Below are 20,540 nucleotides of genomic sequence, written 5' to 3' on the forward strand. Positions count from 1 at the left end.
TTCACTCAATATAGAGAATGGAGAATCAATTTACCAGGTATGAGGCAAGACTGGATATTCTTAGTGTAAAGGGATTACACCAAAGCTATCAGTATATATGGCTATATTGTTTCATGATTTCTTCTGTGATTTTTTAGTTGATCATATTATTATAACTTAGAATTGTTTGAAGTTGAGTTAATCTAATATATGATAATACTATTTTGTTCTGTTAACAGTTAGTTTAACAATTCATTACATGATTGGAATATCCCAGGTATGAATATATGATTTGTACAAGGACCTATATGGAAAAGAATTTGATTATTTCATTAATGCTTCATCCTAATATACAAATTCATATCTAGGATATGCCAGTGGGAGTTTTTGTTTACACCACCAGTAAAACATCCAAGTGAGAATTTATTTATATAGAGTGATATAACTTTAAAACCGTGCAATTTAAGAGACACTTCACCTTCTTGTCGCAGCCCTTGTGTTACTTTATTAAAGGGTTATTTTGAAGGTTAAGAATTCACATAAGTAATGCAAAAGAATGATTTCTTAAGTTTGTTTTTGTTTTAAATACTAGATAGTTTATTGTTGCATGCTTTATATCCAACAAAATAATGGGAGATGCTCTGTAACTATATTTACTCATATAGAATTAATATTCATTTCTTTGTCGACAACATTTTTTTTTTACAAAAACTGTTAAAAATTGACCTTAATTTCAATGAAGTATGTAATTTTTGTAATGAATTATCCCCCTTGATCTGCTGCCGTGAATCATTTGTCATGCATTATCTCCCTTTGTTTGTTGGTCCAGTTGCCAGGTCTGTAGCATGTGGTGCATTGTATTATAGTCGGATCATGTTGATTATTAAAGTTGTCTACTTTGATTTATATCATACTTTGTTGATGTAGTATTTCAGAGGAATAGTGACAAAGTGTGTCAATTTTCATTTAAGATTTTTTGTTATTCTTAAAAAGTTATTTATAAAATTTAATAAATATCTAGTAAAGAATGATTGTTTTGTGATTTGTTGCATGATGCCGAGAGAGAAAATTCATATGACTGAGAACATAGGATCTAAAGTCATGTTGCTTTGTGGCTTACACGTATCCATCATAACTCCCATCTTAAAAGTCAAAAGGACCCTTACATATTATTTGGGTTTCTGGACATGCATGTACATTGTGTACAGTCAAACCTCACAAGACAATGGGACCCTGGCAACACTTTGAATCATCTAAGGATTCAAGATCATACAATGTAAGGTGAAAGTCAGGACCAACAAAATACTTAGAATCAAAGAGGATCTTTCAGTTTGAATTAACAAGGTTTAATTGTATTGACAGATTGCCTGGCAGTATGCAGTCATGCCACGTGCTCACTAATACATGTGTATGTACCTATTCAATGTCATATCATACATAATACAAAATGCAAGCTTTCTTGTGGTACCAGGGCTGTTTGATTGGCAGCTGGCAATATGTACTCTTACAATTGCTCTGTTAAGAATTATTTTGCGTTGATCCATTAGGTTGTAGAAAAGAAAGAAAGAAAGTAAAAATAAAGAATCATGTCGATGATGATTTAATGAAAATAAAATTGTACATGATATTGTGGCTGAATGAAGAGAAATGGTCGATTACATGATTCACTTTATACAATACAGTATTCAATAAAACAATCATCATCAAAAAGGATGGTTCCAGGAAAGAACATCCTTATTAGCAACCATTATCCTTAAGTTATCATATACTTTATTTCAATCAGAAGGGAAACATTCTTTTAACAATACATGTACTACTTATGAGTAGAAACTAAAAGGCGACAGGCAACACTTTCTGTTTTGATGGGTATCCAACCCCCTCTCCAATCTTTTCTGTAAAGCAGCAGATCCAAGGGCTGTTCCCCTGTATCTGTAACACTTCAATCAACTGACATGTCTGCTGCTTTATAGATGCACTAATATTGCGTCGTTTCTGGATTGTTGCATGATATTGAAGATTTGTCCTTATCAATGACAGTTGTAGTGTTGACCGCTACACTTTAATAATGTTTATAAACAGCTGCCACACTATCTCCACAAAACTATAATAACCCTTGTCTCTTTAGATCCTCATACGTCTTCTTGTTAAATACATTGCCACTTGTATCTTCATATTCTTCCTGTAAATGAATTCCAGAATGTAACATCAATTCAGATGATATCTATATGCATGGACAATCGATTCTTTCTACAGATTAAGGAATGTCCAACTAAAATTGCTGAGTACTGGTAAGCAGTAATAATTTGGACAAACTGTTATCATGGTCTCATGATAGGATAGCAAACAAAGGACAAGTGTCATCAATCATGCTAAGCTTGTATGCTAAAGCAGTCATAAAATGGTTCATACTTAAAATTTATCTTTCAGAGTTTTCTCATTCTTTTCAAAAGTCTTGAGAGACTTTAAATGCCACTACATGATAGAGTACCAAAATTCATATGAGTGATATCACAACACATTGGATCAATCGGCAATGGATAACTTAATTATAAGATGATTTATCGTACTTGTTTACGAATTACAAATTACTTCTAACATATTTCCCAGAATCATACCTCTGTTTCTGACTTCCATCTGTCTGTTTCTTTAGTAGACTTGATTTTTGACCACACTGAAAAATAGAATTTCAAAATTGAAATCAAATATAGAAAATAATGACATGAATTAAAGCTATATACAATATAATTTAAAAATATCTATTAAAACTAACATTTCTAATGCCAATGAACTTCACAGAAATATATCGATGGAGGGGAGATAACTCAAAGCTGTCAAAATCAAATCATCATGTACTTCATTTACTTTTTAAGCTTTTTTTTTTACATTCTTTTAACAGCCAGGGTAATTGAAGGACATGCCAGCTGCCATAGTATTCAGAAAGAAAAGAAACTACACAAATATGTGGCCACATAATACATATACTATCTGGCAACTGTCCAATTTGAAATCCAGAGGTGGAGAGCATGGGGTTGAAACACACTAACCACTAGGCATTTTTGGCCCCTGCTAGGATATTCCTAGATTGTGAACTTATAATACCAAACAGACTTATGAATAAAGTTTTAACACTATCAATGTTGTAACTTACATGCTAAGGCATCCTCTATCAGTGTGACATTGGCAAAATGAGCAGTGTTTGGTATTCCTAGACACCGCATCCCGTGAGCATGTCGCCATTCCTAGTTATCAATGAAAAAAAAATTTTAAAAAAATAAAAACCATTTATAGGATTATTTCACGGTCATGATGATGATATTTCACCAAATGTGTGATATAAGAAACTTATAAATTTCATTCAATAATTCATATGCTACTAGTCTTAATAATCAGTTAATTATTTTAATTATATTAATAATATTTCAAAATAATAGACATTAACTTTCTTAAAAGTCCAAATTTTCATATGACAGGAGTAAAAAAAATATTGATTTTATCATAATATCAAAGAGATTTTCAAAACCAGAATGTATAATAAATATGACAGAAAGGCTTAATATCTAATTGAGACCATTAGCATAAATGGTAGTACTGGTCGAACCCATAAATCTTTCAAACAAAAGTGCTCAATAATACCTACAGCGAAATGTCTCTGGAATGCCTTTGGTCCCTTGTAGGTGAAGTTTCCACAAATCTCACACGTATAACTGATGTTCAGGCCATGTAACTTATACAACCAGTACGGGATGGGCTGTGGAATAAAATTGTGGAGGCAATACAGATTATACATTAGAGATTCATTTCAATTATCTTTAAAAGAGACTACAATCCTACTGCATCAAATTAAATAGGTAGTATAAGATTTGTTTGCAATAATTTCAAGTCATAAATATAATTCTATTCTGTTATAAGTGCAGTACAACATTCTCAAATTCTGCATGACAAAGATACCTTTTTGTTTAATATATATTCATTTTTTAAATGAAAACACTGACCTTTCCGTCCCAGCCAAGTGGTAGATTTTTTGGGTTGTATGGCACATCGTCATCATCGTTGTCCGAGTCTGACTCTGCGTACTGTTCGTCATCAGATTCCTCTCTCTCCTCGCCCGTTCGTGCCTGTTTCCTCTGAACATTATCACGAGTTGATGACCTCTGTTCACTTAATACTTCTGCAAATCTGTACACCTGAGCCTCCAGATTTCCAATCTCTCTCTGTCGCTCGGTATCTCTACAACACAGAGTTGTACACAAAGTTAATAAAAGGTAAGAAAATCCTTCATCAATTAAAGGAATAACGTTATCATGTTTTAACTGAGATATTCTCTAAGATAAGTTTACTACATCTCCAACACAAAAAAATATTGCTGTGGTTTCCATAAATAAATTATTGGGGTGCATCAGTGAAACTTATATTGAAATGTAAATAAAAGCACACCTGATGAGCAAGTAGCATTCTGATATGAATTTCAAAGTTAAGTAATTGAAAGGAAATTACTGTTCAAATGAGACTATCTGACTATCTTGAGAATAAATTTGAAATTTTTAAAATTGAATTACACATACAGTTAAACCTTAAAACTTCAAAATATCCAAGTATCTATTATTAATTGAGTATGAGCTATAGAATCAGGATCTTTATTGAGCTGAATTTGGGCTTGAGATAATGTGGTTCAACATTGGTACCTGATATATGAACCATTTAATTTAGGTCAGTTTGAGATCAACTCAGAAAGTAAGCTTCAGTAGCTACCGGTATGTACGTTCCAGTAAAGCTTGAGATTCAGACAAAAACAGAGAAACTGCTTAAACTGAGATCGGATTATCAACTACCATGTATCTGTAATGTGATATGTCAGGCACTACAAATAAATCTTATAAAAATTATTTTAAGAAATTCTTACCGACTTTTGCCTGCTCGACCAGGTTTTGACTTGGCAAACAAAGCTGGATCCAGATCCTCCAAATTCTTGCCTTTTGTGCTGAATAATCTGATTGCTCTTTCTTCTAAGGTGCTACAAAAGTCAGAAGATTATCAGTAAATTATGCAATGGGGAAGCGTAAAATAGGTTTCTGGGATGTATTAATTAACATGTTTCTCGATCATACTGTATAGCTGGCCAGAAAATTAAATTTCAGCCGTTTACTTTTGTGATCTGGCTTGTAGGATCTATAAGACATTTTTCAACATTTTGTCAATTGAGGATCAAATTTTGAAGACCATTCATGAAGTAATGTTCTGCAAATCACGCAGATATCAACCCTACGGAAATAACTAGCTACATACTCGCTATTGAGAAATGGGTTCCAGGAATATATTGATCAATGAATTCCATAGTGTAATCGATCAAAGGGTTTTTTTGCCATATCAAAATGGGAAGGATAACCCTACGGAAATAACTAGCTACATACTCGCTATTGAGAAATGGGTTCCAGGAATATATTGATCAATGAATTCCATAGTGTAATCGATCAAAGGGTTTTTTTGCCATATCAAAATGGGAAGGATAATTTTAAGGATACCAGAGTATCTGCTATGACATATAGAAATACTTTACCCGCCACACTTGACACCCAATGCCATAAGGGCACTCTTTAATCTGTCCAATCCAAGGGAAGCCAATTCCTTCAAAGGCAAAAAATTTAAACATTAATAAAGGTTTTATGATTCCTTATATCCATGAATTTGTCAAAATCAACTTGTTTAGAAACCTGGTAATCGAGGGAGAAAGCTGTCTCATAACTTGGACAAAGAAAAAAATAAATTGATTTGGAATATAAATTAGAAGTCAGATTATATATACATTATTTTTCAGTGTCTTTTTTTATAAATAATCTTAATTTTCTGAATATAGTTTTTTTTTTTACATTGCATGTTTCTTTGAATAAGAATTCCTATTAAGGCAGTCATGTAAGATGCTTTAATCAAATAAATGATACACATTACCAATAAATACTGAAAGGTCTTAACTCATGGTCTGGCTCAAACTATTTGATATCATGTTAAACTCAGATAAAACAGAGTCCTACCCACCTCCCAGGAAGAGAAAGCTGACAGATCTAAATGAGCACCAGTGTGGGCTAATGCACCGGTCGCTTCTTTCTGTAAAGGGAGACAACTTATTATAATCCAGCAACCACTACTACATTACATGTATGTACAAGTATTTACATTTAGTCATAACATACAAATATTAATTATGGTATAAATCAATAGCACCTTTGTGTGATGTGTGTTTTGAGAGACAACTTTACATGGTACAGTAGTTTAATTATATATATAATATTTATATATATATGTACAATGAAGTTTTTACCAGAACATTAAAATTATCAAAGTTCAGAAATAATGGACAAAGACTGACAAGTCTGAACCTGAAAATTGTTTTATAGCAAATTGAATATAAAACTTACGGGCCAGCCTGGAAATGAGCCATCAGTCCACTGTGCTTCAAACTCTAGCTTCACATTGTCCATCTCCTGTAGATTGAATCATAATATGGAATCAACACAAAAGAGGTGAAACATGTGTATACTATCTGTCCACCATCTTCCCATTTTTTTTTTGTACATAAAAACATCAATAAAATCATATAAATTATGGATGCTCATTGGGAAATCTGTGATAAGTTAAATATTATTTACATAGAAAGGTCCCAGTTGTAATTTATAGGATTACAATACTTGACATACATCACCAATATCCAGTAATGGCCGGACTCTTTGCGTGTATCCTTCCAAGTATTCCAACAGGAACAGCAAGTATCTACAATAAACAAAACAAATATTCTAGCATAGGTTTAACTTCCCCCCAAAGCTGAGTGATTCACATATCATTACATATTGCACTAAGCCACTGAGATAAAACATTTTATCACATACCTGTTGAATCTGGTTATAGTAATACAAGCAAATTTCAGACCATGAAATACATTGTTTTGTATTGCACATGTACAATACGGAATGTTGTATTCACCTACTAGCCGGAACTACTTTTTAGGGGAATTCCCTTGTATTGCATTGGTTTATTTTGGGAAGAAAAAAAGTTTGCTACTTAATAAATTGTAAATTTTATTTTTGTACTTTATTTAAAATATAAATTAATAAAAATAATGTTGTGGACTTAGAATAGTTCTGGGTAGAATTTAAATTTGGAATATTAATAGGAGGATGTTGGCAGCAAATAACAACAAGTTGTCATCTGCTTACACCTTGTTATCAGAGCCGGTGTTGGCTTTGTTTATAATGGCATTTGTTGGGGATTTCGACATTTTACATGATTTACTGATGGATCCAGAGACAGATGATGAATCAAGCATTCCTCAAGTTGAAGGTAACGAAACATCGAAGTCTGGAAATGAAATTAGATCTAGTTCATCATCCTCGACCATCGCGTCTTGTGCTCCCCCTCCTCCAGACCCCTCCCCCGATACCCATGGCCATGTTTCATCTGATTTAGACGACGCCAATGACCTTATTCCATCCAATATTTACACTTCCGGTGTCTCAGATCTGAGAAATTACATCATGAGTAAAAGAAATGAAAACACTGTTAAGAAAACTGAGGGATGCATTAAAAGATTCAAAGACTGGATCCAAGCTCCTCCTAGGTCCGACCCCAGGGAAGTTCTTCAGATTCTGCCATTTGAACTAGATACATACATTGGTGGGTTTTTGCTGTCCCTTCAGAAGAATGATGGTTCTAATTATGAGCCTGATACTCTTACCAGCTTTCACAGGGGTATCGACCGCTATCTGAGAGAAAATGGTTATAGTTTCAACATTTTAACCTCAGATTTATTTGCCACGAGTCGTCAGGTACTTCAGTCTCGGCGTAAAGAGTTGAAACAGAAAGGACTTGGGAATCGTCCCAATAAAGCTCAGCCTGTCTCAGACAACGAGGAGGAAATGTTGTGGGAATGTGGTCAGCTGGGTCATGACAACCCACATGCTTTGCTAAACACCGTCTGGTTCAATAACACTAAACTTTTGGGGTTCAGGGGGTGTGATGAAAACAGACAATTAAAATGGGGAGATATAGAATTGAAGCAGGATGAAACTGGATCAGAATACCTAGAATTTAACGAAAGAACAACAAAAACAAGAGGGGGAAACAGTACTCACATGAGATCGTTTAATCCGAAACAGTTTGGAAATCCTGAAAATAAATCGCGATGTCCCGATCGAGGCCTACAAACTGTACGCAAAGCATCGACCTCAGGCGATGAATACACCGGAATCTCCATTTTACGTTGCTGTTAATCAAAACAACAGTGGTCAGAAGTGGTTCAAAAATCAACCCGTCGGAAGAAACAAACTTGGTGTAATGATGAAAACAATGGCAAGTAATGCTGGTTTAACTGGTAAGAAAACAAACCAATCCTTGAGAAAGACTCTGTGTACAAAACTCCTTCATTCAGGTGTTGCTCCTACGACAATTATGCAGTTATCTGGTCACAAAAACGTAAATGTAACTTCCACAGTATCACACAGGCCTATGACCATGACGGAAACACCACACAGGAAGAGTTTACCAGATGTCACCACGTGTTGTGAGAAAGACGTAAGCCTACAAAATCTTGCGACGGGAATGTTTTCTGGTGCAAATATCAGTGGTGGAACTTTCAATATCTCATTCCAAATATCATCCCAGTCAAAAAATACAACATCTCATAACACTTCACCTCCTCGCAAGTACAAACGTATAGCTCAGCTACCGGACTCCGATTCTGACTGAAGTTAAGCCGTGGGAAATTTTGAGTGTGTGACCGATGTCGGTGACGTCACGATCAGACCACGATATCGCGATATTGTGTTTTTTTTATCTTATTTTACAAGTAATTGTTGTAAATCTTAACGAGAAGTTATTGTCATATATAAAAATCAAAACCTGTATCTTACTTGTTGAGTTATAATTTCCTGACTCAATTCGAAAAACGAGATAGTTTGCAAAATCTACACTTTGTAGCATTTTCTCTCCTCTCTCTGACAAGCAAGGCAGTGGCTTGTACCGAAACTGGTTCAGACCGGTTTTTGAAAGACAAAGCGAACTGAACATTTAGATTTTTGTTAATCATCTCAAAGTCAATAAAACGATCTACATCAAATAGGGAAGGTATGTGATAAAAGCAAGACCACACACTTGTGTTTTTCTAACGAATCAGAAAGCACTCATTTATTGCGCGAACGTATATATTCACTCGTGCGCTCCACGCACTTGTGAATATATTCGTCCGCACAATGAACTCGTGCTTTCTGATTCGTTAGAAAAACACTAAGCCACTGAGATAAAACATTATATTGCATGCTTGTGCTAGTATCCTGTTTTTGTTCTGAAGAAGCCCATACTAGGATCAAAACTAGTAACAAATACACTAAAGGTCCAATGGTGGTCCCTTCTGCCAATTTTTAATTGATCCTGCACCTTTGATAACCTGCTTTTTGTTATTCCTATCAATAAAATATGTTGGATGCATGCTCATTTTTACTACCAAAATGTAAAACAATGCTTTTTAAAGAGGCAGTTTTAATTTCATTTGACCATCTATGAATCAAGAAAAGATAATATCCTGATACTCCAGCATTGTGATTTATCAAGCTCAGACAAAATCTATTGACTTCGCTTCTTAAATAAAACATCATATCTATCAGAAAGAGTTATCAAATATACTTTAATAATTAAAATGGTTATTTGAAGAGCATAATAACATCAAAATCTCCTACTCCTACAGTAACAGATGTATGACGTGTATAATAATTAAGTTCCAATCAAATTTACTCAAGAGTTATATCAATGGACGACACACCTGTTTTGATGATAAATAATATTATCTAAGAATTCTATTTAGGCTACATGTACGTATACATGTTACCAATATTTTAGGCTAATTCAATATTGTGACAGAACACGTAATCCTTACTCTTTGTATGCTGCATTCTTCTTATCTTTTGGAATTTCAAACAGCTGGTCAAATGTTGACATGTAAGTCAGGTAATCTACCTTCTGTAAGAACAAGAGAAAAATATGTATCTATCAGTTAATGGCAGTATCAACAATATTTAACACGAATCCTAGACATATTCTACTCTTTAGTAAAGTCAACCATTCTTTTGATGACCCCACATGTACAATGGGAAGGGAGTGACATGGGTAACAGTCAATACTATAAGCCCCTCCTCCCCTTCCTCTATTTTATTGTGGAAGAACAAAATCTCTACCAGAAATCCTGCATTTATACACTTTATAAACTTAACATATTTTACATTGATTGCAAAACAAGTTATACAACTTATACAAATCACTTTCCATGGCCCAGATGAAAGCGTGAAGGGTCTTAGAAATGGAGGAAATTGGAGTGCCCAGAGAAAACCCATGTGATCGGGTAGGTGACCCCTGACCTTTTAACATCCATGCCGAGGATAAAACCCCAGCCAACTAGGTGAAAGGTAAGTGGCTTAACCACTACACCACCTGATCACCCTAATCCTGCCAGTAACTAATTCACTCTAACAAAACCAAAGAAGTGGTTTGGGTTTGGTTTTTATCACCCTATTATAACAAGGGTTAGGGTTACAACAAGAGTCATTTAAGGACAAGTTAAGTTTAAGTGACGATTTAAAAATCCCAATATTTCAGAGGAATATCATCAACCTACAACGAGTACCTGGCAACTGCCACATAACTTAAGGGTTTCAAATTTGCAACCAAGAGGTGGAGGGTTAGTGGCAGTATATCAAACACTGCATCAAGGAGGTGTAATATAATTTGTATGCCAAAGTGTTTACAATGAGAGAATTTTCTCAACTTATTTTGTCACTTTTTCTGACTATCTCAACTCAGATCAATCTTAATGATTCATTTCATATAAATCTACATTATCAACTTAATGTTTCATTCACCGACTCTACAAACCTCGATTCCTTTCAGATTGATGTATTTCTCATAACACTCATGCAGATCAAGATATTTTCCATAACCTTCTTCATCAGCAAATTCAGCTAAGTCTGCAATCAATTGAAAAATAAATCAACACTTTAGGACTTACCAACTTACAAATTAACATTTCTACATCTGATATAAATCCATATGAATGAGATATTATGTTATTGCATTGAATATTTTCAATACACATACAGGTGTTAAAGGGTACAAAGTGAAATATTTCAGTTATTGTGTGTGTATGTGTTTTTTCCCATGTTTTGACAATCAACTTTGTCATCTCCATAGCTAAAACCATTTTCACAATGAATTTCAAAGACAACTTGTACATATATGTTTTATACCTCTATGTATGAAGATACTGTCCTGGGCATTTGCTTGATAAATAGAATAGTGTACAAGAAACTTTACAAAGAATTATTGTCTTTGATTAAACATACTTAAGCTATACTTATCATAATTACTTATTTAAACAGGTAAAATGATTTCCTTTCCCAGTATTCTACTTACTCTGTGCTTCATCTGACGGGTTGTCTCTAGCTTTAGCTAATTCATCAAATTCAACCGACATCGGTATACTTATCTGGAAAATAAAAATGAATCACCACTTCTTAATAAGGTGGAGAGTTTAATAGTTATAAAAATAACATAAAGTTGTACATGTATTGTTCAGTATTGAAAGTTGTGTGACAAGACAAATGTTCATTGTCTTGTTTTTTGAACAATGAATAAAATAAAAATGGTTTTATACATTACATATAGAATTGTTCTAAAGGCTTTATGTGAATATATCTGCTCACAAAATAATTAAAAAGCTCTAAATTGTAAACAAAAGTTAATTGTCCATGTTAAACAGTGTGATGTACATAAAAGTGTTATGAACATGCAAATCTGAGGAAGTACATTAATTGTACTACTCTTTTTAGTTTCACTGAAAGCTTAAAACTTCTAGATATAGCCGATGAAAATGAAACCTTAATTAAGTTATCATTGTACCTCGTTTGGATGTTTCCTGTGAAAGTCTCTTAATCCCTTTAATCTTGAATAAAATTCAGCAAACTCATTTGGTCCAGATAAAGCCTGTATTTCTTCTTTCCTTAAGCTGATGTGCAAGAAAAAGGGCAGCAAAACATTATTTAACTCAATCATAGTCATAATACATTTATTTATATAACAGTCTATTGGAAAATAATGATCCACCTGAAATACACCAACCTCATTATGAGCAATAATTAGAAATTTATAATCTCATCATCTCCCAATATAATTAAATGAAATTATATTCAAGATTAATATATATGGGTAAATCAAGATAACAATATATGCCTAATAGAGATGTTATACTACATTGTATATATCTATAAGAAACATTTGGCATTAAAAACAAAAATTGGCATTTCCATCAATTTCATTCCAAGTAAAAGTTAGTAAAAAGTATTGTGACATCAAAAAGCATAATGAAACGGTATAAGATTTAACACTAAATAGGCAAATTCTCTGATTGAAAATAAAACACATTCCAGCCAATTAAAAAGCAATCAAAGAAAAAGTAAAATACATCGATCTTACCCATCCTTGTCTTCATACAACTCTTTTAGTTCTGTTGTTCCTTCTTGATATCTCTACAATATTAAAAGCGTTGTATCACAGGACCTTTTTTCAGCCTGATTTGGGGCCGAAATTCGACCCCATTCCCCATGGCAAATCCTCTAATTTTTTCCCAATTCAATCCTTAAATTTCCCAAAATCAAAGTTTATTGAAGACTATCCATAAACATCGCATGTACTTAGTTGGCTTTAAGGCTTTAAATATTTGTGAATTGGCTTCAGAAAAGTAAATAAACTTATACACTGGAAATAAAAAGTCTTATTTATTATGCTTTTTTTATCATTTTTCCCAAATCTTGGCTTTGTCGCACATTTTCCCAAATTCAAAGCCACAGGCCCCAGTCCCAAAGGAGTAAGAAAAAGCTCATAATCTTATTTATCAACCCTTTTGTCATGTAGATCGATCTGTATGTCATAATTTTTCAATAATGTTTATAAATATTCTCTTTAAGTTAGAAAATATGGTATATAAAGGCAATATGTAATGATGTATATATATTGTTACACAACCCGTAAACATTTTATATGTCATATATTCCGGTGACTAGGCCTAGTGTGATGTGCAATCAGATTATCTATTTGATTAAAACCAGATTTTCAGTGACTAGAGTGATGCGTACAATCTGGTTAAAACCAGATTTTCAATATACATTTTGTACTTACGCTTTAATAAGCATTATTGAAGATCTGGTTTTAATCACATTGGTACACAGATCACAAGGTAAGGAAATGAATGTCAAACTTACATCGAGCAAATGCCTCAGTCTGTGATCAGAATTGATTTGTTCTCTGCCCTGCAATCAAAAAATTACAAAGTGTTAAAAATATTATAGTTTTAAAATGATTTTAATAGTTCATATAAAATATTAATTTTCTAATACTTGTATTCACAATACAGAAATAATGATAAATACTTTATTTTCATGTTGTTTAAACAATCAAATCATTTTTACCCTGTTTAAATATCTAGAAAAAATATAGAGAGATATAAACATAAAATTACATGTAAAATGCAAAATAATCAGATTACATCTAAAGGTGTGTTGTACATATTTAGTTTGAATATATATAGTGCACACCAGATATTGTTAATCGGTTTTGAAATACAATATTCGTGAAAAGGGGGCCAGGTGATCAAGATCGTGGTAGCATGAATGGGGAAATCAAATGCAAGTTATCCAGCAAGACTAATCTAGAGACATGGTTGGAATCCCTTGGCCAGAAGTGGCTAATAAACTGGAATGAATTCCGAATATTGCCTGCTAATTGGGCTACAAGTATCATAAGAATTGAAATACTTAAGCTAGAGTACCACATGTGAATTGTAGCAAAAATCCTGGCTAGAGTTATAGGAAAGACAGTCTCATGTTTTCAAAACATTCTAGTTCGGCCCATCCATGTCATGTCGTCCCAGGGTAACTTACCGGTTTTGCAGAGTGAAGCATTTCTTTCGTCATCGCATCGGTGAGTCTTTCTCGCTCTTCATGGTAGCGACGCTGTTGTTCCAATAAAGCCTCCATCGTGATGAATGCTAATCTTTTTTCAATTTCAACTTTTGCACCGGCGACCATAAAGCGATGCGTGTTGATCGTCGTCAAATAAATGTTTTTTGTAATTGGCTTGAAGTCAAGCGCTCCTATGATCTCATATATAAAGCTAGTTTTTATTTGGAAATATACGAAACTAAAACGTTCTCAAACGAATATTAAAGATGCACTTATGGCTAAATTCTATTTTCAATTAAGATACGAAATATAAGTGTTATTTAGTCTCAAAGCAGTTCCAAATCACATAAAATAATTATAAAATCGTTATTCTGTGATAATTTATTTTAAGAGGTGTATACATTTAATCTGTTTTTAACAAAGGGACAGAATCTAACAAGAGCTGTTGGAGAACAGCAAAGCTCGCCTATTCAGAAGAAGTTGATGTTCAAGTATTTACTATTTAAACATGAAAATATGACAAATTAACAGACTCAAAAACCCCCTAAAGGGCCCCAAATTGGCTGTATTATCATGTTCAGCATCCATACACATTAGGAAAATAAAATCATAAAAATTTATGATGATTAAAGCTTAAACAATTGACGAAACAGAAACTTGCTCAAAAACTTTAACATGGAAATATTACAAATTAACAGACTCAAAAACCCCCTAAAGGGCCCCAAATTGGTTGTATTATCATGTTCAGCATCCATACACATTAGGAAAATAAAATCATAAACATTTATGATGATTAAAGCTTAAACAATTGACGAAACAGAAACTTGCTCAAAAACTTTAACGTGAAATGGGACGCCAACGCTGACGCCGACGCCGGGGTGACAACATTAGCTCCCCCTATTCTTTGAATAGGCGAGCTAAAAATTAAGGTGGAGGTAATTTGTTCTGATATGGACTACCACATGATCATGATGACATATACACTAGTACTGTATACAGATTATTGCCAACAAGTTTAGTAAAAATCCTTCCAGTAATTTAAGTGGATCGAGTAATTGATTAATTGTTGCCTGAATCCATAATGTATATATATACTCCTCTATGTAAGTTTCATTGTATATAAAAACCTAAATAATAAAGCTCAAAAACAGGGTCAGTTTCATATTCTTTTATTTATATTGCACATTATTCACCCTCTATTCCAATTCATATATTTTAAATCATGTGATAACATTCATATGATAATTTACCAAGTTACTAACTCGAAAGTCCGTCATACACAATCTACATGGAAATAAGAATCTTCCCCAATACATATCTAATATAAGTACCTAATTACAATTATATGTTCATATTACATTTGCTTGACAAAAATAAGCTGAAAAGAACTTCATTACACTGTTTTTTAAAGGTAATTACGGTATAAAATGTGTCTTTCATTTTCAATCGACAACACATATACCAATTACTACCAATTACTTATAAGGGTATACATAATTCTATAAATGACAAATCAAGAACAAATTAATTATTGGTTTATCATAGACATACAGAATTCGACCAAGCGCCTTAATTTCACTTGAATCAAATTAAATCAAGACTAAAAATACGAAAACTGTGTATATTTCTTTATCAATTCCTTTTACGAATTGATTTATGACTCACTTTGTGCAATAAATTTATGAAAGGCTAGCCAAAATTTGGTTCAATAAAGTGTCCCTTATTTGTTCCGAAATTAAGCACTCAGGGTCCAATATGAGAGATACACGTACATGTACCTACTACATTGTATCTAAATCTCAGAATTAACATTGCGTATTATGTCTCTACAATTTGACCGAGTATAGCAGGTACATCATTTGGCACCAATTGGCACATTAGAAATGCTTCAATCATTCCTGTGTTTGCGTATTCTAATACTAGATTATCTCCCCTTAGAATCAAACTTAGGAATCAGATACGTCATAGAGACAAAAATTATCACATCAAATTTTCATGATGTTTTTAATATTCTAGAGACTGGTGGACGATCTAGTTTATCATCAACATTATACAATTTAAAGGAATAATTAATACATACATGTAATTTTTACAAGAATCACAGTCTAAAATGTACATACATGTACATAATTATGTTCCCATAAGAAATACATATTACATAAATAAATTCACTAAAAAATATATTTATATTGACATCTTTGTATTCTTACCAAACAATATTATATAACAATTCATAATTCCAGTGAACTATAAGTATTAATAGAGGAATTTATATAAAATTTTGTGAGAGTGAAAAAAAGGTAATTGAGGTAATTGAATATCTACACATAGAGGCCTTTGGCCTTGATTCATTAATACTTACCAGGTATTTATTTTTCTTAATTATTTTTATAAAGAATTTTACATGAAGATCTGACAAGACTATGTTGACGAACCAGTATTTGAAGCATCAAGTGTTAACAAAAGTGGAGACAATATTAATGGATATGAATCATTTTTCATATAAACTTATAAAGATATGAAGAAACCATGTTGATGTACATTATTGAATCGTATGCAAAAAGTATACTTCTCATTGTTTTTGGAAAACAGAAAAAATAGATATTTCCCATTCATCTGTTTACAATTGTATTTCAACACCTAAAATCCAATCAAAATGAATAAATGTCCCTTAAAGACCTAACGAGCCTATGTTGATGGATTTGAGGCCCCGGGTACAGCAATGTTGATGTCGGGTAGAATTTGACAGGTTGTGATAATGTCAATTTTATCCTCCAGGTAAAACAGGTCATTCGTCAACAACCTCATATTGTGGGAAATATCCTGTAAATCAGAGATCAGAAAGCATTATAAATACCTCTGAACAACAAGCAAGCAGGACACTTTTTTAAATATGTGTTATAGTACTGCTTTTTAACTTTACAATTAAGATTTACAAACAGAAATTCAACTATCTTAAATAAGTTTTTTTCACTCCATATATTAAATATGGAATGTAGGTACAAATAAAACTGTGAATTAACATTTTCAATAACTGAAATAATGCTTACAAGAATGTTGAATGTTATACACATATATTTAAAATTTTCAACAAAATAGGTAACATCCATTTATATTGTAAAACAACTGTGTTTTTGCTATACTAAACATTCAATGAGAAGAAACATTACCATGACAACACTCTGTGACTTGTGGAGTTGCTGTGTAGTGTTATGAAGGTCTTTAGTTGATGTTTGATAAGACTGGTGGACAGCATCCACCATATGGCGTCTCAAAGAAGTATTCCTCTCTCCTAGAAATGATGAGTAAGTACAGATTCAGATTGGGTTAGTGAATACAGAAACACTTCATTGTGTTGTCATGACAATTTATAGTGATGTATCATTGGTACCAGATATACCATAATCATGCTTCATTTTATAAAGACATTTATTACGGAAGCGTATTAGGCTCACATAGGAATATATTTTTTCATGATAACAAAAATATTTCATTTGGCGGGCCGCAGCCTCCATATAATTATTTGGTGGCCACCAAATAAAATATTTTCCTATGTGATCCTTATACACTTCTGTAATTTATACATGACAAGAAACTAAAATTATATCAACAATATTTAAATTATGGATATACATGTTATGTTTATACAATGTAGCGGAATAGTGATACTTACTTAATTTTCTATGAAGTAAGCTGAAATATACAAAAGGCATATTGTCATCTCAATATATTATGTTTTTATAAGTCTATCTATATTTTTAAAACATTAATTGTTTTTTTTTCCAATATCAAAAAGCAAGTTAATCTGTAGAACATCTGCCTAATATTCAGATGTCACAGGTTCAATTCCTAGTACAATATGGTACTTCATTTTCTCCTCTCCTGTTACAGAATATAAACCAATTAAATACCCCCATAATGTTTCTTCAAGAGCAAAGACTTCGAGAAAAGTCGGGAAGCTAGGAGTAGCAGAATTGGACAAGCTCATCATATCAATATGTGGAAGGTTAACTTACGTGTCGTATTTAGGTCTGTACACATCAGTTATTTTCTGTGTCGGGGAGACAGGTGATGACAAGCCATCTCCAGCTAAGATATCGTCATTGTCTCCTTTACCATTTGTGTCCACTAAAACAAAATATAATATTAACATTTTTAACTACACTTCAATCAAGAATTTGTAATTCCCAAGCATTTAAAGCATCCCAAATAGAGATACATGTTGAAAATTGGCAACAAATAATCCCTGCAATACTCTAATCTATGACAGCAAAGTCAGAACTTACAAGAGATCTTATCTAAACATACCGTCTACATATGTACTTCTACTTGTCCTAGATTGTGACCAACTATCATCAGGTTGATCATCCTGTTATTTTGGCGTGCGTGTGTGCATGAAAAGTAAGGGCACTGTACACTATATATAGTGAGATTTAAAAACAAGGTGGCAGTCTAGTGGAGGATGACCTTTAGCTATGGCTGTACTGTCTGGTAGATATTCCCAGTCCCTGAATGTTGATGATTCCTTTCTAGTTTTTTCCTTTTCATGTTGGAATTTGCAGCGCTTGGAAGTGTGTACTGATCATGATGGCCTGTTCAGGAATCATAATTTTCAACTTGTCATCCCTATATATCCATTTACCATTTTGTACAGCATTCTCAGTCTTGATATTTTCCTTCTTTCCTCTAAGGTAGTCCAACCAAGGTCTTGTAACCCATATTGATGCGCATCTTTGGATCATCTTTAGTCAGTTTTTGTCGCATGCATATTGTAATTGGTATGATGCCTAGATGATACATATGCTAGCAAATTAAACTGTTGGTCTAACTTAAAGTGATTTGTAGGTGAATAGTTTCCTTGATAAATCAAGTGTTAATGATTAAAGGTTGTTTCAGAAATCCAAGTGTGTTGTTTATTATTAATTTCAGTCATGAAAATGAAAAATGTGAAATACTGTCTTGAGCAAATCAAACAATTGTATTTGATAACTTTAAATCTAACAATGTATAAGTTGATTGTGAATGGTATTTTTCCTATTTTACCTTTGAGTGGTGGAAGTTGTTGCTGATCTTGTGGAGTTGGGACATCTTCAGTTTCATCATCTTCAGACTCTGAAGCTTCTCCAGTCACCACTGTGGCTACCTGCTCAGGTTCTGTTGTTCTCTGTAGTCCACACAGAATAATAATCAGGACAAAGATACAGAGATGATATGTACTTTGTATACATGTAGTCAGATTTGCTATAAGTCAAATCTAGCTATATAGCCAGATTTAGCGGTGCTTACTGGACCTGTTGTATCATCTGTGTATTGCAGCTGTATTATACACGTGCAGTACTAGGTATGGTAAGAAAGTTAATGGTGTGTATCTCACTAAAGAACGAAGATGGGTGTTTTCTGGTTAATATATAAACTATCTTTAAGTTGCTACCAAGAGATATAAAAATACTCTGTAATCACACAGTAACATTACGTAACATCTGATAGAGAAGTGGCACATCGACATGCAAGCCCGTCGGTAAGGTTTTTGACAAAATATGTAAAATAACTTGTGTTAAAATAATTTTAGACAAACATTCACCACTTCATTTTCATCTTCGTCCGACTCAGAAGCTTCACCAAGAACAACTGTTTGCACAGTGCTGGGCTCCATCGTGACCTCCTACCATGAAAGTGAAACTAGCCACTGGCACCGAAACGCTTATTTGTAGCGTCAGATTCAAACACTTAAAAGACTGGATGTAGCGGGTAGACTTGCTCAAGTTTATAAATGATATTATCGTGGATTCGCACGTGTAAAGCTTCGTACTCAGCCAAAAGCTTTTATTCGGATTGAGTTAGATTGAGACAGAACATCATTGTCTACATACTAAAATAATGACTTCTCAACTTACTATAGGCCTAATGGCAAAACATGATTTCTACATTTATTTTCGTGATGAGTTCTTTCTTCTTCTAAATTTGCTTTACAATTGAATAGCATTCGAGGATAATTGAATTGACTGCTAATTGCTTCTTTAATATCCCTATTTTAAACCCAGCGTTCATTTCTAACTGTCTATTTTCGACTTTTAAAAAAACTGACCAGTTGTTGGTGTGCTGCTCAACCGTCGCCGGAGTCGTCACAAGCCAGGTCCATCCATCTTCGAGGATTTCAACCCATACGCTGGAACTCTGCTTCTTTCCCCAACTCTTCCTCATCTTCCTCGTGATACTGAGGGCTCCGAACATCCTTCAGCATGACTGGCTACCTCCACTGGGAAGTTCCATGTCTGACAGCCTTTTCTTCCGCGTTTGTCTGCCGACTCAGTATACAAAAATGAACTCAGTTGTCTTGATCTTTTCCGCGTATGGGCCAATTAACACCTTATCTCCATGGGCACAGTCAGTTCCCCCATTACATGTTTCTTCTCGCTAGGAGTCAACAACACTGTGTCTGGCCTTAGTGCGGTCTCCACCACCTCCGAGAAGGCCAACTCCCAGGTCGACATGCATCTCCCAGTCTCCTGTACATGTTTGTGTTATTGAGGGTTCGGTTCGTTGGTAATAAGTATATATTGCAGGACACAAAAC

General features: G+C 33.5%; 3 protein-coding genes across 4 annotated transcripts; 1 reads left to right on the forward strand and 2 right to left on the reverse strand.

Annotated features, from left to right (window-relative positions):
- Positions 1-1,563: 1,563 nt before the first annotated feature.
- LOC138327762 (splicing factor 3A subunit 3-like) lies at positions 1,564-14,136 on the reverse strand. The gene is made up of 17 exons (XM_069274114.1): positions 13,947-14,136; positions 13,269-13,316; positions 12,484-12,536; positions 11,911-12,016; positions 11,425-11,497; positions 10,888-10,979; positions 9,896-9,978; positions 6,669-6,741; positions 6,390-6,455; positions 6,010-6,078; positions 5,534-5,601; positions 4,880-4,990; positions 3,972-4,206; positions 3,617-3,727; positions 3,128-3,218; positions 2,595-2,650; positions 1,564-2,158 (listed from the first exon to the last, which is right to left on the reverse strand). The coding sequence occupies exons 1-17, from the start codon at positions 14,091-14,093 to the stop codon at positions 2,081-2,083; spliced, it is 1,560 nt and encodes a 519-aa protein (XP_069130215.1). The 5' UTR covers positions 14,094-14,136; the 3' UTR covers positions 1,564-2,080.
- Positions 8,164-8,765, forward strand: LOC138327790 (uncharacterized). Its single transcript, XM_069274176.1, has one exon. It carries the CDS (start codon positions 8,200-8,202, stop codon positions 8,710-8,712), a length of 513 nt encoding a protein of 170 aa, XP_069130277.1. The 5' UTR covers positions 8,164-8,199; the 3' UTR covers positions 8,713-8,765.
- A 984-nt stretch (positions 14,137-15,120) lies between the features above and the next one.
- Positions 15,121-19,991, reverse strand: LOC138327818 (biogenesis of lysosome-related organelles complex 1 subunit 3-like). 2 transcript variants are annotated; one of them, XM_069274215.1, is made up of 6 exons: positions 19,543-19,991; positions 19,011-19,131; positions 17,984-18,095; positions 17,641-17,660; positions 17,138-17,259; positions 15,121-16,790 (listed from the first exon to the last, which is right to left on the reverse strand). In XM_069274215.1, exons 1-6 carry the CDS (start codon positions 19,618-19,620, stop codon positions 16,656-16,658), a joined length of 588 nt encoding a protein of 195 aa, XP_069130316.1. In that variant the 5' UTR covers positions 19,621-19,991; the 3' UTR covers positions 15,121-16,655. The 2 variants fall into 2 exon arrangements, with proteins under 2 accessions (XP_069130316.1, XP_069130325.1); XM_069274224.1 differs by having other exon boundaries at positions 19,549-19,982.
- Between the last annotated feature and the right edge of the window lie 549 nt (positions 19,992-20,540).

The sequence above is a fragment of the Argopecten irradians genome, chromosome 1 (assembly GCF_041381155.1).
Source record: "Argopecten irradians isolate NY chromosome 1, Ai_NY, whole genome shotgun sequence".
NCBI lineage: Eukaryota > Metazoa > Mollusca > Bivalvia > Pectinida > Pectinidae > Argopecten > Argopecten irradians.

What these genes read in the sequence shown, in the direction of transcription:
- LOC138327790 (XM_069274176.1), top strand. Translation starts at nt 8,200, where the DNA reads ATGAATACACCGGAATCTCCATTTTACGTTGCTGTTAATCAAAACAAC.
- LOC138327762 (XM_069274114.1), bottom strand. Translation starts at nt 14,093, where the DNA reads ATGGTCGCCGGTGCAAAAGTTGAAATTGAAAAAAGATTAGCATTCATC. An exon ending in ACAGGAAACATCCAAACGAG is followed by an intron (nt 11,498 to 11,910) that starts GTACAATGATAA and finishes TTTATTTTCCAG; the next exon opens with ATAAGTATACCGATGTCGGT. An exon ending in CACTTGGCTGGGACGGAAAG is followed by an intron (nt 3,728 to 3,971) that starts GTCAGTGTTTTC and finishes TTTATTCCACAG; the next exon opens with CCCATCCCGTACTGGTTGTA.
- LOC138327818 (XM_069274215.1), bottom strand. Translation starts at nt 19,620, where the DNA reads ATGGAGCCCAGCACTGTGCAAACAGTTGTTCTTGGTGAAGCTTCTGAG. An exon ending in TACAGACCTAAATACGACAC is followed by an intron (nt 17,661 to 17,983) that starts GTAAGTTAACCT and finishes TGTATATTTCAG; the next exon opens with CTTACTTCATAGAAAATTAA. An exon ending in CTTACTTCATAGAAAATTAA is followed by an intron (nt 17,260 to 17,640) that starts GTAAGTATCACT and finishes CATCATTTCTAG; the next exon opens with GAGAGAGGAATACTTCTTTG.